At 40.1% G+C, this 18,294-nt stretch overlaps 3 protein-coding genes across 3 annotated transcripts in view; 1 reads left to right on the top strand and 2 right to left on the bottom strand.

The window, feature by feature from the left end:
* The window catches only part of LOC107569747 (bombesin receptor-activated protein C6orf89 homolog), a gene marked incomplete at its 3' end in the record, with an annotated part of 10,783 nt that extends 9,738 nt beyond the window's left edge, over window positions 1-1,045 (bottom strand). The window contains exon 1 of the mRNA XM_016255896.1: window positions 599-1,045. Coding sequence (XP_016111382.1) covers window positions 599-787 — 189 coding nt within the window. The remainder of the gene's footprint in view (window positions 1-598) is intronic.
* A 2,131-nt stretch (window positions 1,046-3,176) lies between these two features.
* arl8a (ADP-ribosylation factor-like 8A) lies at window positions 3,177-8,499 on the top strand. The gene is made up of 8 exons (XM_016255919.1): window positions 3,177-3,274; window positions 3,476-3,638; window positions 5,798-5,878; window positions 6,918-6,991; window positions 7,076-7,169; window positions 7,271-7,338; window positions 7,454-7,524; window positions 8,317-8,499. Exons 1-8 carry the CDS (start codon window positions 3,246-3,248, stop codon window positions 8,364-8,366), a joined length of 630 nt encoding a protein of 209 aa, XP_016111405.1. The 5' UTR covers window positions 3,177-3,245; the 3' UTR covers window positions 8,367-8,499.
* Window positions 8,500-16,336: 7,837 nt separating this feature from the next.
* The window catches only part of gpr37l1a (G protein-coupled receptor 37 like 1a), a 4,833-nt gene continuing 2,875 nt past the window's right edge, over window positions 16,337-18,294 (bottom strand). The window contains exon 2 of the mRNA XM_016255920.1: window positions 16,337-17,774. Coding sequence (XP_016111406.1) covers window positions 16,863-17,774 — 912 coding nt within the window. The 3' untranslated portion in view covers window positions 16,337-16,862. The remainder of the gene's footprint in view (window positions 17,775-18,294) is intronic.

Raw genomic sequence — 18,294 nt, 5'->3', positions numbered from 1 at the left:
TGTGTGTGTGTGTGTGAGTGAGTGAGTGAGAGTGTGAGTGAGTGAGTGAGTGTGTGAGTGAGTGTGTGTGTGAGTGAGTGAGTGAGTGAGTGTGAGAGTGAGTGCATGAGGTTGTGTATGTGTGTTATATGTGTGTGTGAGTGAGTGAGTGAGTGTGAGAGTGAGTATGAGTGTGAGTGCATGAGGTTGTGTATGTGTGTTATATGTGTGTGTGTGAGTGTATGTGTGTGTGTGTGAGTGAGTGAGTGAGTGAGAGTATGAGTGTGTGTGAGTGTGAGTGTGTGTATGAGTATGAGTGTGAGTGTGTTATATGTGTGCACGAGTGAGTGAGTGTGTGTGTGCGTGCATGAGGTTGTGTGTATGTGAGAGTGAGTGTGAGAGTGAGTATGAGTATGAGTGTGTGTTATATGTGTGCACAAGTGAGTGAGTGTGTGTGTGTGTGCGTGCATGAGGTTGTGTGTATGTGTTATATGTGTGTGTGAGAGTGAGTGTGAGAGTAAGTGTGAGAGTGAGTGTGAGTGCATGAGGTTGTGTGTATGTGTGTTATATGAGTGTGTGTGTGTGTGAGTGAGTGAGTGAGTGAGTGTGTGTGTTGCACCTTGACAGTGGCTCTCAGGATGGGGAACTGCGGCGGGTCTCTGCGGGGCTCGTTGGTCTCCAGCACCTGCTTGATGAACTTCTCGATCTCTCTCTCGCTCATCCCGTACCGGTAACCGGACTGTCGCAGGATGTCGATGCTCTCCGACAGCTTGTCATAGATGCAGGGCTCACTGAGAGACGAGCCCATGATCAGTGTGTGTGTGCTCTTCTGTCTCGCTAGCCTAAATCCCGCGAGAAGCTGCTCGTCTTCATGACTGAGGCTCTGTAACACACCGAGCAAACACCTTCATCTACAGCTCCCCACACACACACGAGCGAGCGAGCGTCTTACCGGCGCGTTGTCGCTGATTCGACGGTGATTTCAGCGGTTTTGTGCGTTATTTCTCTCACGGCTTCACGCTAGCGCTGCGTCCCGGAGCCGCGTGCGTCACTCATCTGTGCGTTCACTAGCGCCGATTCGACACGCTCAGCGCTGTAACAGTAATTTATCAGCGAAATGTTCATTCGTTTTAATTAGATGGTTGATTAAATAAATACTTAGGGTGGTTTTATAGTTTATTCGCTCAAATATGTAGTTGGTAGTTTGTGGATGAAAACAAGCGAAAGTGCCGTTTAAAATGAACAAATAGAATTTTAAACTTCATAAACCTTGACCTAATTAAATATTAGCTCTGAATCAGAAGAGCAGCTTTTATCAGACTGTACAGAAATCTTTTATTTTGGCTACGATACATATCATATATTTTATTTGTACTTAAATCCCTTCATATATGTTGGGTGACTTAATGATGATTAAGTAGACAAATAGTTATTATTTCTATATTTTATAGTAATATATTATACTATAGTTTTATATAATATATGCATTATATTATTTATATTTCTATTATTTTCACAAAACGCTATTTTGTCAATTTCAGTAAAAATACAATTACAAAACAAAACAACTGAATTACTGAATATATTTAAATTACACTTGTAATGCAGAACTAAGATTATTTTTGGAGAGATTTTCATGAATAAAAAATAAGTACCTTACATTTATTTAAAAATAAATATTGGAATTATTATAAAACATGCTATAAAAAAAAAAGACATTCGGTATTATTTATAGATTGCATTTATAGATTTTCAGACTTTGCATTATATGACTTTTATATGCATCAAACAATAAACAGATACATAAAAGACAGGAAAAACAACAAACATCACAGCTTGTAAAGCTTCACATACAAAATGCAATATTTGTATTGTATGAGCTAATAGGAGAAAACCCTATGACGTCACCTGTGCGATGACGTCACAGAACACTGGGCAGTTCGGATCATTTTACCGACTCAGCAAAATGAACGAATCTTTTTCCCGAGTCATTTCGTTCATTGTAGCAAAATATGATTAAAATGTTACGTGTTACTTCCCTAACACGTCTACTACTTACGCTAAACGTTGATCACACTACGAGCAATACAAAACTATAATGCTATAAGAAACAGAAAAGATTAATTAATTGTTTACCTGGGTCTTCAGTCTATGATTAGCTCACGGCTCAGACTGCATTGGTTAAGCTTATGGGGCTGTCACGTGATGAAGGAACGACTCAAACCCGAAGACTCGAAACATGGGGTACGTTCAAGCTCAAACCGGTGCGCAACGTTTTGCTACGGTTTCCGGGTTGAACGACATGTTTCCTGGAAAGATGCGTTTTCTCTTGTTTGGTGGGTGTGTCACATGTCAGCCAATCAGCAGCGACATGTGTATAAACCACGCACAGCTGCACAATGTAATTAACATCCAAATAAATTCACAAGAGCAAGTATATTGTTTGCACATGTTTATTTACATTAAAGGCAATGAAATAATAAGAGCACAAGTATAGATCTGGAACTTCTTTAAGTCTGTCTAAATATCATTTAGTGATTGCAATGTCTTCTATTGTGTACTAAATACTGATTAATGTAACATAACAATACTTTACATATTTTGCTGTTGTATTATGGAGTGACACTTTCATAAACATTTCTATACCACTCTGATTATATCATAGCACAACAACAGTGATCATCAGTAATGATAAGCCGAATACTCACAGTAAAAATAATAAGGTCATATAGATCCTAACACAGTCTCGGAGGTAAGAAGTGGATTATCCTTCACCTGAAGTGTTTGTCTTTTCATCCTGAAATGCGAGGCAAATGTTGGATCACAATAATTAGGAACCACAGTTTCCACTCGATTGGGATGTGCTCTTTTATTCTGCAGTGACTGTAACATCGAGCGTATTTTGCAGTATTAAACACGTATTTATACCGATTTCATCAGGCTCCGAAATTTCTTCAGAAAGAGCACAAACTCTTGCGTCATCAGAACAGTGTTGAACGCACCACCGTTTCCGTTTAAAACACGTTTTGCACCGTTTTGTCGGGGCTGAACGCAGCCCTGGTGAACTACTTGATTAATTCCAGGACAGAACCTATAGGATGCTGCGCATGCGCGACTAAACGAATCACTCCCCGAGATGACTCGTTCTTCCCGAGTCACATTAAAGATTCGTTCAAAATGAACGAATCGTTCAAGAACGACCCATCACTAGCGCGCATGCCCGTGTCCCGCATTGTTAGGATCAGCTGGATGTGAAACCCCACCCAATGAGGAAGAACGAGCCGCGAGCAGCAGCAGCAGAACCGGACCGAGCTCGAGCCCGCACCATGATCGCGCTATCCCCGAGATGACTCGTCCTTCCCGAGTCACATTAAAGATTCGTTCAAAATGAACGAATCGTTCAAGAACGACCCATCACTAGCGCGCATGCCCGTGTCCCGCATTGTTAGGATCAGCTGGATGTGAAACCCCACCCAATGAGGAAGAACGAGCCGCGAGCAGCAGCAGCAGAACCGGACCGAGCTCGAGCCCGCACCATGATCGCGCTATTCAACAAGCTGCTGGACTGGTTCAAGGCGCTCTTCTGGAAGGAGGAGATGGAGCTGACGCTGGTCGGCCTGCAGTACTCGGGGAAAACCACCTTCGTCAACGTGATCGCGGTAATCAAGCCTCTCCTGCCTCTCGCTGTGCTACAGGCCTCGCTCGAGTAACGGGTCGCGTGACTGGTTACAGAGAGATCGGACACGATGTGTGTCAGACCCGAACCATCAGTGTAGCAGATCAGATACAATGTGTCCGATTCAGCATCCTTAGATGCAATGTATCAGATACAGTATGAGCAGATACATTGTGTGCACCATTAGATCAGATACAAGATTTATTAGATATAATGTGTCACATAGAGAATCATCATATCAGACACAGTATAGAAGATAAAACGACATCAGACGCGGTGTGTCAGATTCAGCATCTTTAGATCAGATACAACATTCTTTGATATAATGTATCAGATACAATGTATCATTATATACAGTGTGTCAGATTCAGCATGGCTAGATACTGTGTATCATACAGAGTACTCAGATCGGACTCGATGTATCAGAGTTTAGAACTGGATCAGATACAGCATCAGACTCAAAACAGAAGATACAGCTTCAGCATCATCAGATACATTGTGTGCATCATTAGATCAGATAGAATAGATCGGACACTCTAGAGAAGAAGCATCGCATCAGACACAATGTGTCCGATTCAGCATCATTAGGGCAGATAAAATACATATGATACAACATCATTCGATACAGTGTATCGCATACAGAATATCAGACACATTGTGTCGCATAATGCACTGTTAGATTAAAAACAATAAAGCAGACACAATATAGAAGATAGAGCATCATAATGTGTCAGATTCTGCATCATTAGATCAGATTCAACATTATTAGATATAATGTGTCACACAACATCATCAGATCAAATCAGATACTATGTATCGTATATCTAATTAGATACAATGATTCAGATACAGTATCATCAGATCCATCACAAATCAGACACAAGCTGTCGTAAACTGAATTATTACATTTGTTCATTTAGCCGACACAATGTGTCACATACAGTACCATCACAGATACAACATTGTTAGATATAATGTATCAGATCAGATATAGCACTATCAGATAGGGCTGCACGATTAATCGATTGTCATGCGCATTTTGTTAGTAAAGCCGGTTCTGTAATTAGCAGTAAATCATCATCTCGTGCTTTCAGATGGAGCAGCATTTACTACACATAGCCGTAGTTCACTGACAAGTTACGCAAAAAAAATCGCAGACGATTTTATTGCACGATTATGAAATCGTTGGCGATAATGACAGCTGTTTGCATAGCTTCTCAGTGAACTATGGCTCTGTGTAGTAAATGCTGCTCCATCTGAAAGCATGTGAAAATACCACATTTAATAAAATTTTTACTCCAAACTCACTTCATAACGTCAGTCGAGTGTTTGAAATAAATCCTTCTGTGAGATGATGTGGCTTCTTACACAGAATAAGACACGCAACATATTTCATAGTATTTAAGCAGTGATAAAGGCATTGCATCATAAATATACTTTATTTTAATGAAAATTATAAGACGAACTCATGTGTTTATTAGTCACGTTGAATCAATGAAAGCAGTTGAATCTTCTGTTTATTCAGCTGCAGCGATAGGCATTTTCTGGGTTTCTTCTGCGAGGCGTATTTGGAGTTTCTCTGGCCTTCGGATGGAGATTTACTACTGATCACAGAACCGTGCTTCACTGAAAGATACGCGTGACAATCACAGCTTCTGTCGAATCGTGATCTCGATTCCATTTCGATTTATCGTGCAGCGCTACTATCAGTCACAAAGTATCAAAGACAGCATTATTACGTTCATTCCTTTAGCTGACACATTGTATTATCAGACACGGTGTATCAAATACAGTATCATCGGATCAGACACAGTGTATCAGGTTCAGTTGGGGAGATCCTGTCCAGCATCTGAACTACTTGACAGCTGTCAATCAAAACCCCCCCGTTTCTCAGCCAATCAGCATCTGGCATTCTGTCCATCCAATCATGTGGTCTGCCTGAACAGTGTTTGAGTATTCAACAGCCGACACACACTCGCTCAGGAAGGTCGTCGGTGCATGAATCCAGGCGTTTAGTGGCAGTAAATCACATTAGCAGCCTGCTGTGGAGCTGCAGGGAGGTTTGGTCTGTGATGAAGCAGATTTCAGTCACATCAGGGGGTTAATGTGTAAAACTCTCTGTGTTTGTCTGTCGTCCTGCAGTCGGGTCAGTTCAGCGAGGACATGATCCCTACGGTCGGCTTCAACATGCGCAAGATCACCAAGGGAAACGTCACCATCAAGGTCAGGAGATCTCTGTGTGATTCAGAGCGTCTCTGTTGAGATTACTCCAATCACACTGCAGAACCAAACAAGCATTTTAAATGTTGATAAAAAATATTAACTTAATTTTGACACATTTTAGTGTAGACCGTATTTATCAAGCTCAGCCGTTCAAATAATCAATCAAAACTAAATGTTCTTTTAGTTTATGTGAAGCATAAGTTTATGAATAACTATAAACATTTGAACTTAAATTAGCCAGCTCCTCCTGAGTGAGAGCTTCAGGTCAGCTGAATCGGGAAGCCTCTTATGCATTTATTAAAAAATATTACAAAAGTCATCTTTAAATAAATAAATCAACATTTTTTTGTATTTCACTTTCATATTTGTTTAGTAGTCGTTGCTAGAAAATAGCAAAATCGCATCAGTTTAACGTTGTAACGAGACGTTTCAAATTGCAAATTTAAAAGAATTAATATAAAATAAATAGTTCGTTAAAATATAGCTTTATCTGCAACTGTCTTACCCATTAAAATTCAATCATAAATTGCATAGAATTAAAAACGTGATATTTTTTATGCATTTAAAAATATAAGTTGTCTTTAAAAATTATATGTTTATTTATTTTCATGTTTGTTCAGTAGCTATTGCTAGAAAATAGTGAAATCACAATCAGACGTTTACATGTTTTGTTACAAAAGTCGCAAATTTCATATAAAATAACGAGTAAAATAAAATACTTTTTCTGCACCCGTTAAAATTTAAAACATAAAATGCATTAAATTAAAAAATATTTATTTCAATATATTGAAAATTATATTTTAGTAGTTAATGCTAGAAAATCTCAGCATTGTTTTAATTTGTAATTAGATAGTCAAATATAGTAAAATAAAATAATGCATTATTTACTTAATATAATTGTGTAATAAAAAGACTATAATATATAGTTTCAAATATTTTATGGCTTTTACTTCTAATGATTTCCGCGTGTCTTACACTGTACTGTAGTAAATGAGTGATAGTGTGTGTGTGTGTGTGTGTGTGTGTGTGTGTGTTGTAGCTGTGGGACATCGGCGGTCAGCCGCGCTTCAGGAGCATGTGGGAGCGATACTGTCGCGGCGTCAGCACTATCGTGTGAGTATACTCGTAATCTCAGGTACGTTACCTAAATGCCGTTATGATGTCCTGCGTTCCTAACAGATCGCGTGTGTCGTTCAGGTACATGGTTGATGCGGCGGATCCAGAGAAGATCGAGGCGTCGAAGAACGAACTGCACAACTTATTAGACAAACCGCAGCTGCAGGGAATCCCAGTGAGTCTGCCGTGATCATTTCTGCTTCGTTCATGTGTTTAGAGCATGTTTTTTTGTCTCTATGTGGATATTGGATCATAAAAGTGTCCGTCTTTCCTCAGGTTCTGGTTTTGGGCAATAAGCGAGATCTTCCCGGAGCTCTGGATGAGAAGGAGCTCATCGAGAGAATGTGAGTTCGTCTGTAACAGTTCATAACTAAATCCAAAGCATCTGAGTCTTTGAAGTTTTAATGCAGTCTGGTTCCGATCCGATGACTGGAAACGCTTGTTAAATGTGATCTACAGGAACCTGTCGGCCATCCAGGACCGAGAGATCTGCTGTTACTCCATCTCCTGTAAGGAGAAGGACAACATCGGTAAGACTTCAATGATACTTGATAGATTTTTTTTTCTCAATGATACTCCACTGTTAAAAATATTTAATTACCACCCTAGCATTTAATAAAATCTTCACAGAAGTCACGGCGATGTCTGTTTTGTGAGTGAATCGTTCTTTCGAGACGGTTCTTCTCAATAAATGGTTCACAGACACGCGAGAATGATTCACTAGATTATATCAAAATCTGGATGAGAAGGAGCTCATCGAGAGAATGTGAGTTCGTCTGTAACAGTTCATAACTAAATCCAAAGCATCTGAGTCTTTGAAGTTTTAATGCAGTCTGGTTCCGATCCGATGACTGGAAACGCTTGTTAAATGTGATCTACAGGAACCTGTCGGCCATCCAGGACCGAGAGATCTGCTGTTACTCCATCTCCTGTAAGGAGAAGGACAACATCGGTAAGACTTCAATGACTTCAACTTCTCAATGATACTCCACTGTTAAAAATATTTAATTACCGCCCTAGCATTTAATAAAATCTTCACAGAAGTCACGGCGATGTCTGTTTTGTGAGTGAATCATTCTTTCGAGACGGTTCTTCTCAATAAATGGTTCACAGACACGCGAGAATGATTCACTAGATTATATCAAAATGAGTTTCCGTTCTATTAATTGCAAATCTGCCATCTGTGTTACTGTACCTTTAAGACGTCTCTTAAAATGTCTGTGAGCTCTGTGATTGGCTGACTTCTGTGTGTTGTGGGGAGGTCGGGTTGCTGGATATTGAATAAATGCATATGTTAATGAGCTCATGGTCATGTGTTCCAGACATCACACTACAGTGGCTGATCCAGCACTCGCGGACCCGGCGGAGCTGAGGAGGCGGAGCCAGCGTCTGATTGGAGGAACCGCATCATGTGATCAACTGTATTTTAGGCGCTCTTGATTTCGTTCTAAACAAACAGGCATCCGCCCCTCTCTCTGTGCTTATAAACTAATCCACATCATTTACATCGTTTGAACGTTGATTTTTACTTTTACGTGAATGTGCTTTTATACGGTTTGTCATGAAGTCACATGACACGTTTCGCTCGCGCGCATCGTTCTGCGTGTTTGCTAGGAGATGGGATCAGACCTTGACACGATGCCCACAGCATCTGTCAGAACTAGCGCTCTCTGGTCACATGCTTCGGGGCGTTCGCGCCGCCATCTTGTTTTAACGTTTTTCCAAGATTGTGCGAACATTCCACATGCTCTTTGATCGTTCCCTGGGAGATTCCGTTGATTTACACTGTTGCTTTGCGTTTAGCAAGATGTTAAATCTTACTATCATTAGCCTGTTAGCGTGACCGGGTGCTGGCGTTGACATCATCCCGTAGGCATCAAGGTCACATGGTTTGCGTTAATATTGTAGCATTACGAAATCTTTTAATCTGAAAGCACATTCTGAAGAGTTTAACATGTCCAAATTAAGGTTTTATACGTTTCTTTCGAGTTGCTGTGACTACAGCGTTGTATCGTTGACGTGGGGGGGTTGTCATGGCAACCACATTGTTTGTTTGTTTGTTTTTCGGAACGTCAGTCTGCGAGCGCGTGCAGAGCAACATCAGTGTTTTATTTGATTCTCGACGGGACGCGATACAGTCTCAGGCGACAAATGTTGATCTGTCTCTGTCGGATCCGCAGATCGTTGCGCTAATAAAAACGGCGGAGTTGCGCGAATCTCCTGCTGAGGTCCAGTGTTGTTTCCGAACGCTGTTCCTATCGGGGAGAGACGAAGATCTTGTGATTTTTCTCGCTTTGATTATTTCGTTTACAGCCTGTTTCGTTTTTGTCGCACGTGTGGACGTTTTTGGCTTAAATCATAACGGCTTATAAACGCGTCAGTAGATTATACATATGTAAATTGACATATTTTGGTTGTTTTTGGCATGTTTTTACTCATGTTTTTTCACAGTGTTTTTTTCGACTGGATTATGTAAATAGCAACTTAAACCAAATGAGATCTCCCTCCTGAGCATTACGGTGTTTGTCTTATTGTGATTAGCATCCTATGATAATAATAACGATAATAATAACAAAGAAGACCCCACTCATATCACAGCAATCTGAACAAACAGATTAGGAGATGGGATCAGACCTTGACACGATGCCCACAGCATCTGTCAGAACTAGCGCTCTCTGGTCACATGCTTCGGGGCGTTCGCGCCGCCATCTTGTTTTAACGTTTTTCCAAGATTGTGCGAACATTCCACATGCTCTTTGATCGTTCCCTGGGAGATTCCGTTGATTTACACTGTTGCTTTGCGTTTAGCAAGATGTTAAATCTTACTATCATTAGCCTGTTAGCGTGACCGGGTGCTGGCGTTGACATCATCCCGTAGGCATCAAGGTCACATGGTTTGCGTTAATATTGTAGCATTACGAAATCTTTTAATCTGAAAGCACATTCTGAAGAGTTTAACATGTCCAAATTAAGGTTTTATACGTTTCTTTCGAGTTGCTGTGACTACAGCGTTGTATCGTTGACGTGGGGGGGTTGTCATGGCAACCACATTGTTTGTTTGTTTGTTTTTCGGAACGTCAGTCTGCGAGCGCGTGCAGAGCAACATCAGTGTTTTATTTGATTCTCGACGGGACGCGATACAGTCTCAGGCGACAAATGTTGATCTGTCTCTGTCGGATCCGCAGATCGTTGCGCTAATAAAAACGGCGGAGTTGCGCGAATCTCCTGCTGAGGTCCAGTGTTGTTTCCGAACGCTGTTCCTATCGGGGAGAGACGAAGATCTTGTGATTTTTCTCGCTTTGATTATTTCGTTTACAGCCTGTTTCGTTTTTGTCGCACGTGTGGACGTTTTTGGCTTAAATCATAACGGCTTATAAACGCGTCAGTAGATTATACATATGTAAATTGACATATTTTGGTTGTTTTTGGCATGTTTTTACTCATGTTTTTTCACAGTGTTTTTTTCGACTGGATTATGTAAATAGCAACTTAAACCAAATGAGATCTCCCTCCTGAGCATTACGGTGTTTGTCTTATTGTGATTAGCATCCTATGATAATAATAACGATAATAATAACAAAGAAGACCCCACTCATATCACAGCAATCTGAACAAACAGATTGTGTGTGTGTGTGTGTGTGTGTGTGTGTGTGTGTGTGTGAGCGATGGTGTTTGTGCACGGATGCCGTCATGTAGACTAGAGTAATATTTACTTTATAAATGCCGAAGGTTTATTCTGTTGATTTTTCGCAATTGCTAATCACTTTATATTCATCTTCACTAATGTTTGATTGTCACGAGTTCATCGTCTACACAAGAGTGAACGACGCAATGCGACAAAATGGCGGTAATCAACACTGCTGCACTGGTTACGAAGTCATGTTACAAAGTCGACTTTGATGTTACGAAGTTGTTTGATAGTTACAAAAGGTATTTTTACTACAATTCGACTGTTATCAAAAAGTGCTGCAAACAGCTTTGTTGACAATAGCAGTCGTTACGAAGCCAACTTTTAGTTCTGTACCACTTGCGACAGCATTAGTATAATGAAGCCGACGTAACAAAGTTGATTTTGACCGTAATTTGCGAAGTCAAACTATGAAGTTACATTCATACTTTAAGTTCGTAAATTGTCAAAATCAACTTCATAACAGTCATTTACGAAGTCAACCTAATGAAGTCGACTTCATTGATTATACCCAAGTCTTTTTCGAAGTCAACCTAGTTGCGCGCAAGTTGCGTAACATCAAGTTCGTAAATGACTTTGTTGAAGTTGATTTGCGAAAGTCAAGCTAACCAAGTCAACTTCGTTGATTTTATTGACATCTTTTACGAAGTTATACTAATGAAGTCGTTTTCATAATTCACTTGGATAGCTAAGTGGATTCAAACTGTTACGTGACTTTGTTAGATTCGTAAATTACTTTGTCAAAGTCGACTTATGAAGTCATCCTCAACTTCGTTAATGAAGTATGCAGTGTGTCGTCTTCTGTTTGTGTGTTGATTCAATTATTTTTTTATGTCTAATTACATGTGGCCATAATGTTTCTTTTGATATTTTAATTGTTTGTAGCCGTGCCGCTCTTTTATTTGCTGGGGAATCATGTGATTTCACCCCTGCATGACTCATTATGGGATGGAGCTGGTTGCCGTAGTTACTGTATAATCGGCGTGTGATTGGACCGAGCTTGATTATGTCCCCCCCCCCTCCTCTCTCTCTTTATATGGATCAGACAGTAACTTTTTAAAGCAGTCACATAACAGGTGTTTCTGTACGAGACTCGATCCGTTGAGTTGTTCATTTGGGATCTTTCTATTCTCTCGTGCTCGCGGTGATAACTACATGTCGTTCTTGTCATTTACAGATGATTTAAAAATGAAATTAAATGATTTCCCTCTCAGAACCACGGTGTCTTCTCTCTTTAATGAAGATGTGGTTTTGATTTAAGGTCTAATTCGGTGACACTCTGGACAAATATGTACTTCATGAGATTCATTTTAAAAGAAAGGAGAAAATGTTGCTTTTTTAAGGAACTTCATTAGGAAAGTAAAAAAACAAAGAGTTTAATTTGGTGCTTTTGATGTGAATGTGATGTGAAAAGTAGCATTCAGAATAGTGTGCTACCATACTATATTTTTGTAGTATGTGCTGTGCACCATGTTTAACTTTAGTACTTGCTGAGCGCTTAATGATATGCAAGTATGCGGTATCCCACAATGCAATGTGCTCAACCTACCTTTAAAACATAGTATGCAGTACTGTGCAGTAAACAGTGAGCTTCAGCTTCTCCAGCAGAGGTCAGTAGAGACATACAAATATTTCTCTGATTAATTATTAATAAGATGAAACTCTTCAGCAGAGTTTTTTCTCTTAAGATAGCTAAACGTTTACTGATTTGACTGAAAAATAAAAATACTTATTAAACAGTAATACATGTTAAATTATTATTTGTCCCAAAATAAATGATTATATTAATTGATTTCATATACCGCATAGAAACCGCGCACTACACTAACGTCACACAGTGTTGCCAACTTAGCAATTTTGTTGCTAAATTGAGCAACTTTTTCTTCCAAAAGCACCTAGCAACAAATTTAGCTATTTTTTTTTTATTTATTTGGCAGCTTTTCACAACTTTTCATAAGTGACTAAATGGCACAATTTACCATTAAAATGACACAAAAAGAGGAAACCAAAGATGCCTAGCTGTACACGCGTTACAGGAATTAAGTTAGCTGCTATTTGCAATCGTTTAATGTAATAGTAATAATAATAGTAATTGAATACTGTTATTTTTCATTTATGCAACACTTTGTTAGTAGCTTGTACCTGCAACTGTTGATGAGTTAGTACACTGCACGCGTTACAGGAATTAAGTTAGCTGCTATTTGCAATTGTTTAATGTAATAGTAATAATAATAGTAATTGAATACTGTTATTTTTCATTTATGCAACACTTTGTTAGTAGCTTGTACCTGCAACTGTTGATGAGTTAGTACACTGCAGGAAAAATATGCAGAAAAATGAAAAAGGTGCTAGTAACTTTCCAGGACATTATCCGTTATAACCCGAAAACACAAAATACAATGCGTAATTAAAAATGCAGGTACAAAAACCTGTGGAAAAATAATTCCTTCATATTAACACAGTAGATTGTGCATTATTTTTTACTTTTCTTAGAGTGCAGCAAACTAGCTAACTACTAATAAACCGCTTTAAAGTATAAAACTTAAACTGTTTGATAATTCAATGGATTTAAAAATAGTTTTGTATTTTAATATTATATTATGCATTGTTACGAACAAATCTAAATGAACATATATATAAAATATATTTGAGATTTGACAATGTTGCATCGTGATTACATAATGACGTCACAACTTTTAGCAACAAATCAACCTTCCTTTAGAAACTTCCCCTGAAAATTAGTTGGCAACACTGACGTCACATCAGCGGCTTTCGCGCTCTTTTTATTCAAACGTACACAGACGCTCCCGCGCTCTGTTGGTTTCAGCGAGTTAACGGGGTTCATGTGAGGTCTGTCTGCGCACATTCATCCCGTCAGACCCCTCGCTGCTGTTGGTTTTGGCCTCTGCTCTGACTGTTATTCAGCCGGTAGGATGTGAGAAGGCCAGAGGTCAGTGTTGTCACGGAGCCGGATGTCCAGCGGGTCTGATCCGGCTCATGCCAGCAGAGCCCGCGGTCTTCCTGCTCCCGCGGACGGATGTCGAGCCCCGCGGTGATCTGGAGCGGCCTGAGAGGGTTTCCATGGCTATCTCACGCGGAGCAAAACAAATGGTGTCAGAGCCGTCAACTCTTGAATGAATATATAAGGAACACACACTGACTCTGAGGAGACTTTCACACAGCTTATTTACTTACACTACAGTACTGTGTTGGTTTAAACATGTCGTTAAATACGTTATTGGAATACTGCGGTACTTTAATATGAACGTGTCAAACACCCAGTACCGTGGTAACACCACAATGTGTCCGATCAGTATTTTTTACGGTGCTGATTATCATTCATGAATTCACACCTGTGACAAAATAAGCCTCGGGACACTGCGTGGGTTTATAGTTTAGGAACAAAAGTGTCCACAGAAGTGAGTTAAATGTGACGAAACCTCCTTTTGTGAACATCTGGGGACGGCTTCATTTCGAAAAAGATTCATAATGTTTTTTTTTATTGTTATTTAAAGACATATGGGTTATGGAAGTCCGTTTCCGCCACTGAATAAAACAATTAAAAAGGTAATTGCGACTTTTTATCTCACAATTCTGACTTTTTTTCTCAGTATTGCACAATACAAACTCGCAATGGCGAGGCGATGTCGCAATTTTGAGAAAAAAGTCAGAATTGCGAGATAAACTTATAATAGCGAGGAAAAAAAATCAGAACTGCGAGCTTTTATCTCGAAATTGTGACTTTTTCTCAGAATTGCGAATTTATATCTCACAATTCTAACTTTATAACACGCAATTGCAAGTTAAGTCAGAATTGTGAGATGTAAACTCACAGTTCTGAGAACATAGTCTTTCTCCCCCTCAAAATTGGACTTTATAACGCGCAATTGTGAGTTTATATCTCACAATTTTGAGAAAAAAAAGTCAGAATTGCGAGATATAAAATCATAATAGCGAGGAAAAAAATCTGGATTGCGAGCTTTTATCTCGAAATTGTGACTTTTTTCTCAGAATTGCGATTCTGACTTTTTAACACGCAATTGCAAGTTAAGTCAGAATTGTGAGACGTAAACTAGTAAAAATAAATTGGATTTTTTCCCCCTCACAATTGGACTTTATAACTCGCAACTTGCGCATTTATATCTCAAAATTCTGAGAAAAAAAGTCAGAATTGTGAGATAAAATATTTTTATTCAGTGGCGGAAATGGGCTTCCATAATGGGTAGTGTTTAAGTTAGTTTGTAGTTGTAATTTACATAATTAGTTATGTAGATTACACGTTTGTCAGCAGTGTATTTTCATTTGGCGCTAAAAAGTTAATCTGGCGCTAAAGTCACGTTCACCTGAGGAGGTCGCCATAGCAACAGCGTTTTTCGTTAATAATAGTATTCAACAGCAGATGCGCAGACGAAATACTTTATTTTAGATTTATATTTTACAAATATATCCCAAAATTATTTATAAATCATTTTACATGTAATATTAATTTAACATTTAATAATTTAAAACATTAAAAAAAAAATTGTCTATGACATTGTGCACAATTTCACCACAAGGGGCGCTGTTGTGGAAATTGTTCTTTCTTTTCAGCTCGGATAAAATTTCTGATCATGTTTTGTAAATTTACATAAACTCATGTTTATATGTAGCTACCTGAATATCCTCTGGTTTAATAGCACAACGTTTTAAGGAAATTCCATCACCCTTTGCGTTCTGAGGTTTGTTACCACATGGCAAACTTCAAAAGACTGTGCCCCAAGAATCAGCTTGAAACTTAAATTTTTTTTTTTAAGTGTAAAACACACTCTTGACCTCATTCTGTTCGGTTCATGAGAGCACAGAGCGTTTAATCCACCCCAGATTACTTGTTACCCCATTCTTCCCGCGGAGCCCCTCCGTGTTACCCACATCAACGCGAGGGTCCCGTCTCCACGACAACCGGCGATCCGAGAGAATGTCGTGTCTGTTTCTGATCCGCCGCTGTTTGGAGTCTGAATGCCGAAAGCTGGTGTGTGAAAGTCGCGTAGCAACCGCTCAGGGGCCGCTATTGATATTCAGCGCGGGGGCCGCGGCTCGGGAACAATACGGCCCTTATGGGCCCCCACGGCTCCTCCTGAGAATCTACTGTAGGAGGAAAATCACTTCAGAACGGCCAAGAGACAGCAGTTCAACTGTGTGTGCGATTCTTTCACACAGACCGGTCACATAAGTACAAATCCTTTAAGCGTTTGTGTGAGTAAAACAGAGGAGCAATAAGTTTGCAAAGTTTACGTGACATATTCAAACTCTTTTATTGGCTGCAACCAAGTACAAAAAAGAAATACAAAAGATTCGATGCTAACAATATGTTCAGCTATATCAGGCTGACTTTGCTATTATAATCATTACTATCTAACGTGTTAGTTGCAACGTTTTTTCAGTATTTTCCCATAGTTCACAGAGTCGTTTATCTCTGCTGAGAGTTTGTAAAGTCGTTTAATTCCAGCAGAGATCTTTGATATGTGAGACAGACTCAATAAAACACAACATTTCTTCTACAAAACTTATCAAGGTTGATCTGAAAAGACGATTTCTGTTTTTCCAAAACATACTTTCATTTTTAAACACTGACAATTTAAAGATTGAAATTAATTAAGTGCATAAAAACACAATGTTTTCAAGTTTGCCGCAACTGTCCATCCAGCAGTACAAAGTTTATGGATAAACAAAATATTAGATATTAATTCCAATGAAATACAATAAAGTTCACAATTTCTTTGTATTTCTGTAGGGTAGAAGTGATGGATCTATAAAGAAAATAGACGTACAGACTGAAATACAGCAACTAAACGAGGATTTTAAATCGCTAAATGTGAGACAAAAAACTGATTGAATGTAGATAAAGAAACCCAAATAATTGCGTTTCTGCGTATAACTCTCCTTATCCAGCGGTGAGTGACGGCATGATAATTCTATAGCTTATAGCATTTTTATTTTATAATATTTTTAATTTAATAAAATATTGTGATAATTTATTAACACGTTTTTTGTGTTCTGCACACAAAATAAAGTCGTATAGGTTTGGAACATTTAAATGGCAACAGAATGATCATTTTTGTGTGAACTGTCCCTTTAAGAGTGTTAGCAACGGGCGATATTTCATTCACGGTTTTTACGGACACTGATTCCAACGTTCCGAGATCAACACGGCGTTCCGATGATCAGCTCGGCCGGACCATCCTTCACATTATCGAAGAACACCGCGGGCGACGTTCCCGACACGATCTTCACTTTCTCCTCCTGGACGGAGACGGGCGAGGACAGGGACGAGGAGATGGCCGTGGCGTTGGTGGACGAAGACATGGACGACGACGAAGGATCCGGCAGACACTCGTCGCAACAGCAGCAGCAGCAGTCCATGAACGCCTGGCCGAGAGAGCGACAGATGCAGAGCAACAGGACGGGCGTCGCTGCCGCCCGCACGAACAACAGGAACTGGCCAATCAGAGCGAGCAGCGCCTTTGTGGCCACGCCCACCTCCACACCCGCGTAAGCCAGAACGAAGTTCCACACGTTTTCCGGCAAACTGCAAATGGCGTAAATGGACGCCAGGGCCACCACCGTACGGGTCAGCTGACGCTCTCGCCGCTGCTTCTTCAGAGACGAGGACGCGGAGGATGATGAAGATGACATGGAGGCCGGACGCGCGGCTTTGCTCTTGGCGTTCTCGTCCGTGACGTGTCGTGTGAGCAGCTGACACGCGCCGGTGAACAACAGCGGCAGGCAGAAGAAACATCCGAAGGTCCACCACATTCTGGCCTGATGGTACGTCAGCACCAGCGAGTACAGCGTCTCCGGAAGCGTCACGGATGGCTGCTGACTGCACGAGTCCACCGGCAGACCCGTCCGCGGAGACACCTCCTGCTCCAGACGCCACATCAGCAGCTCCGGAGTGGCCAGAACCAGAGATCCCACCCAGATCACCGACAGCTTGGCCAGGATGGACTGACAGGACTCCACCTGCTGCGGCCGCGGCTGAACGCTGGTCACTGCGTGGAAGCGGTCGATGCTGAGCGCGCACAGAGTAAACGTGGTCACGCCGAGAGACGTCACCTGAAAGACACGTCAACAAACACACGTCAGCAACATACAGACTGACATGAAATCACATGACCTGCATTTAACAATGGTCATACCACATTTTTTGGGACATCTACTCTGGTGATACCATGTTTTTGGACATCTACTCTGGTAAAACCATGTCTTCGTCTGGTAGATGTCCAGAAGACATGGTTTTACCATGGTACATGTCCAAAAACATGGTATCACCAGAGTAGATGTCCAAAAAAATGTGGTATGACCATTGTACATGTCCAAAAAACATGGTAATACCATGATTTTGGATGCCATGATTATGTTTTTTGAACATATACAATGGTGATGCTCTGTTTTTTGGACACATATCATGGTAAAACCCAATTTTTAAAAACATATACTATGGAAGTACCATGGTATTCTTTGGAATACATTGGAAAACCATCTAAGAACCATGGTATATGAATATGCAATCATTCAATACTATGGTATATATATATATATATATATATATATATATATATATATATAAAAACAA

Source organism: Sinocyclocheilus grahami, unplaced genomic scaffold, assembly GCF_001515645.1.
Source record: "Sinocyclocheilus grahami isolate Dianchi unplaced genomic scaffold, SAMN03320097.WGS_v1.1 scaffold1378.1, whole genome shotgun sequence".
NCBI classification, from domain to species: Eukaryota; Metazoa; Chordata; class Actinopteri; order Cypriniformes; family Cyprinidae; genus Sinocyclocheilus; species Sinocyclocheilus grahami.
Note: the sequence above shows the minus strand (reverse complement) of the source record. Positions and strands in the feature narration are given on the sequence as shown.

Coding starts and splice junctions, on each gene's coding strand:
- arl8a (XM_016255919.1), top strand. CDS start 3,246: ATGAGGAAGAACGAGCCGCGAGCAGCAGC. Junction 5,879..6,917: donor AGGGAAACGTCACCATCAAG/GTCAGGAGATCT, acceptor TGTGTGTTGTAG/CTGTGGGACATCGGCGGTCA. Junction 6,992..7,075: donor CGCGGCGTCAGCACTATCGT/GTGAGTATACTC, acceptor TGTGTCGTTCAG/GTACATGGTTGATGCGGCGG.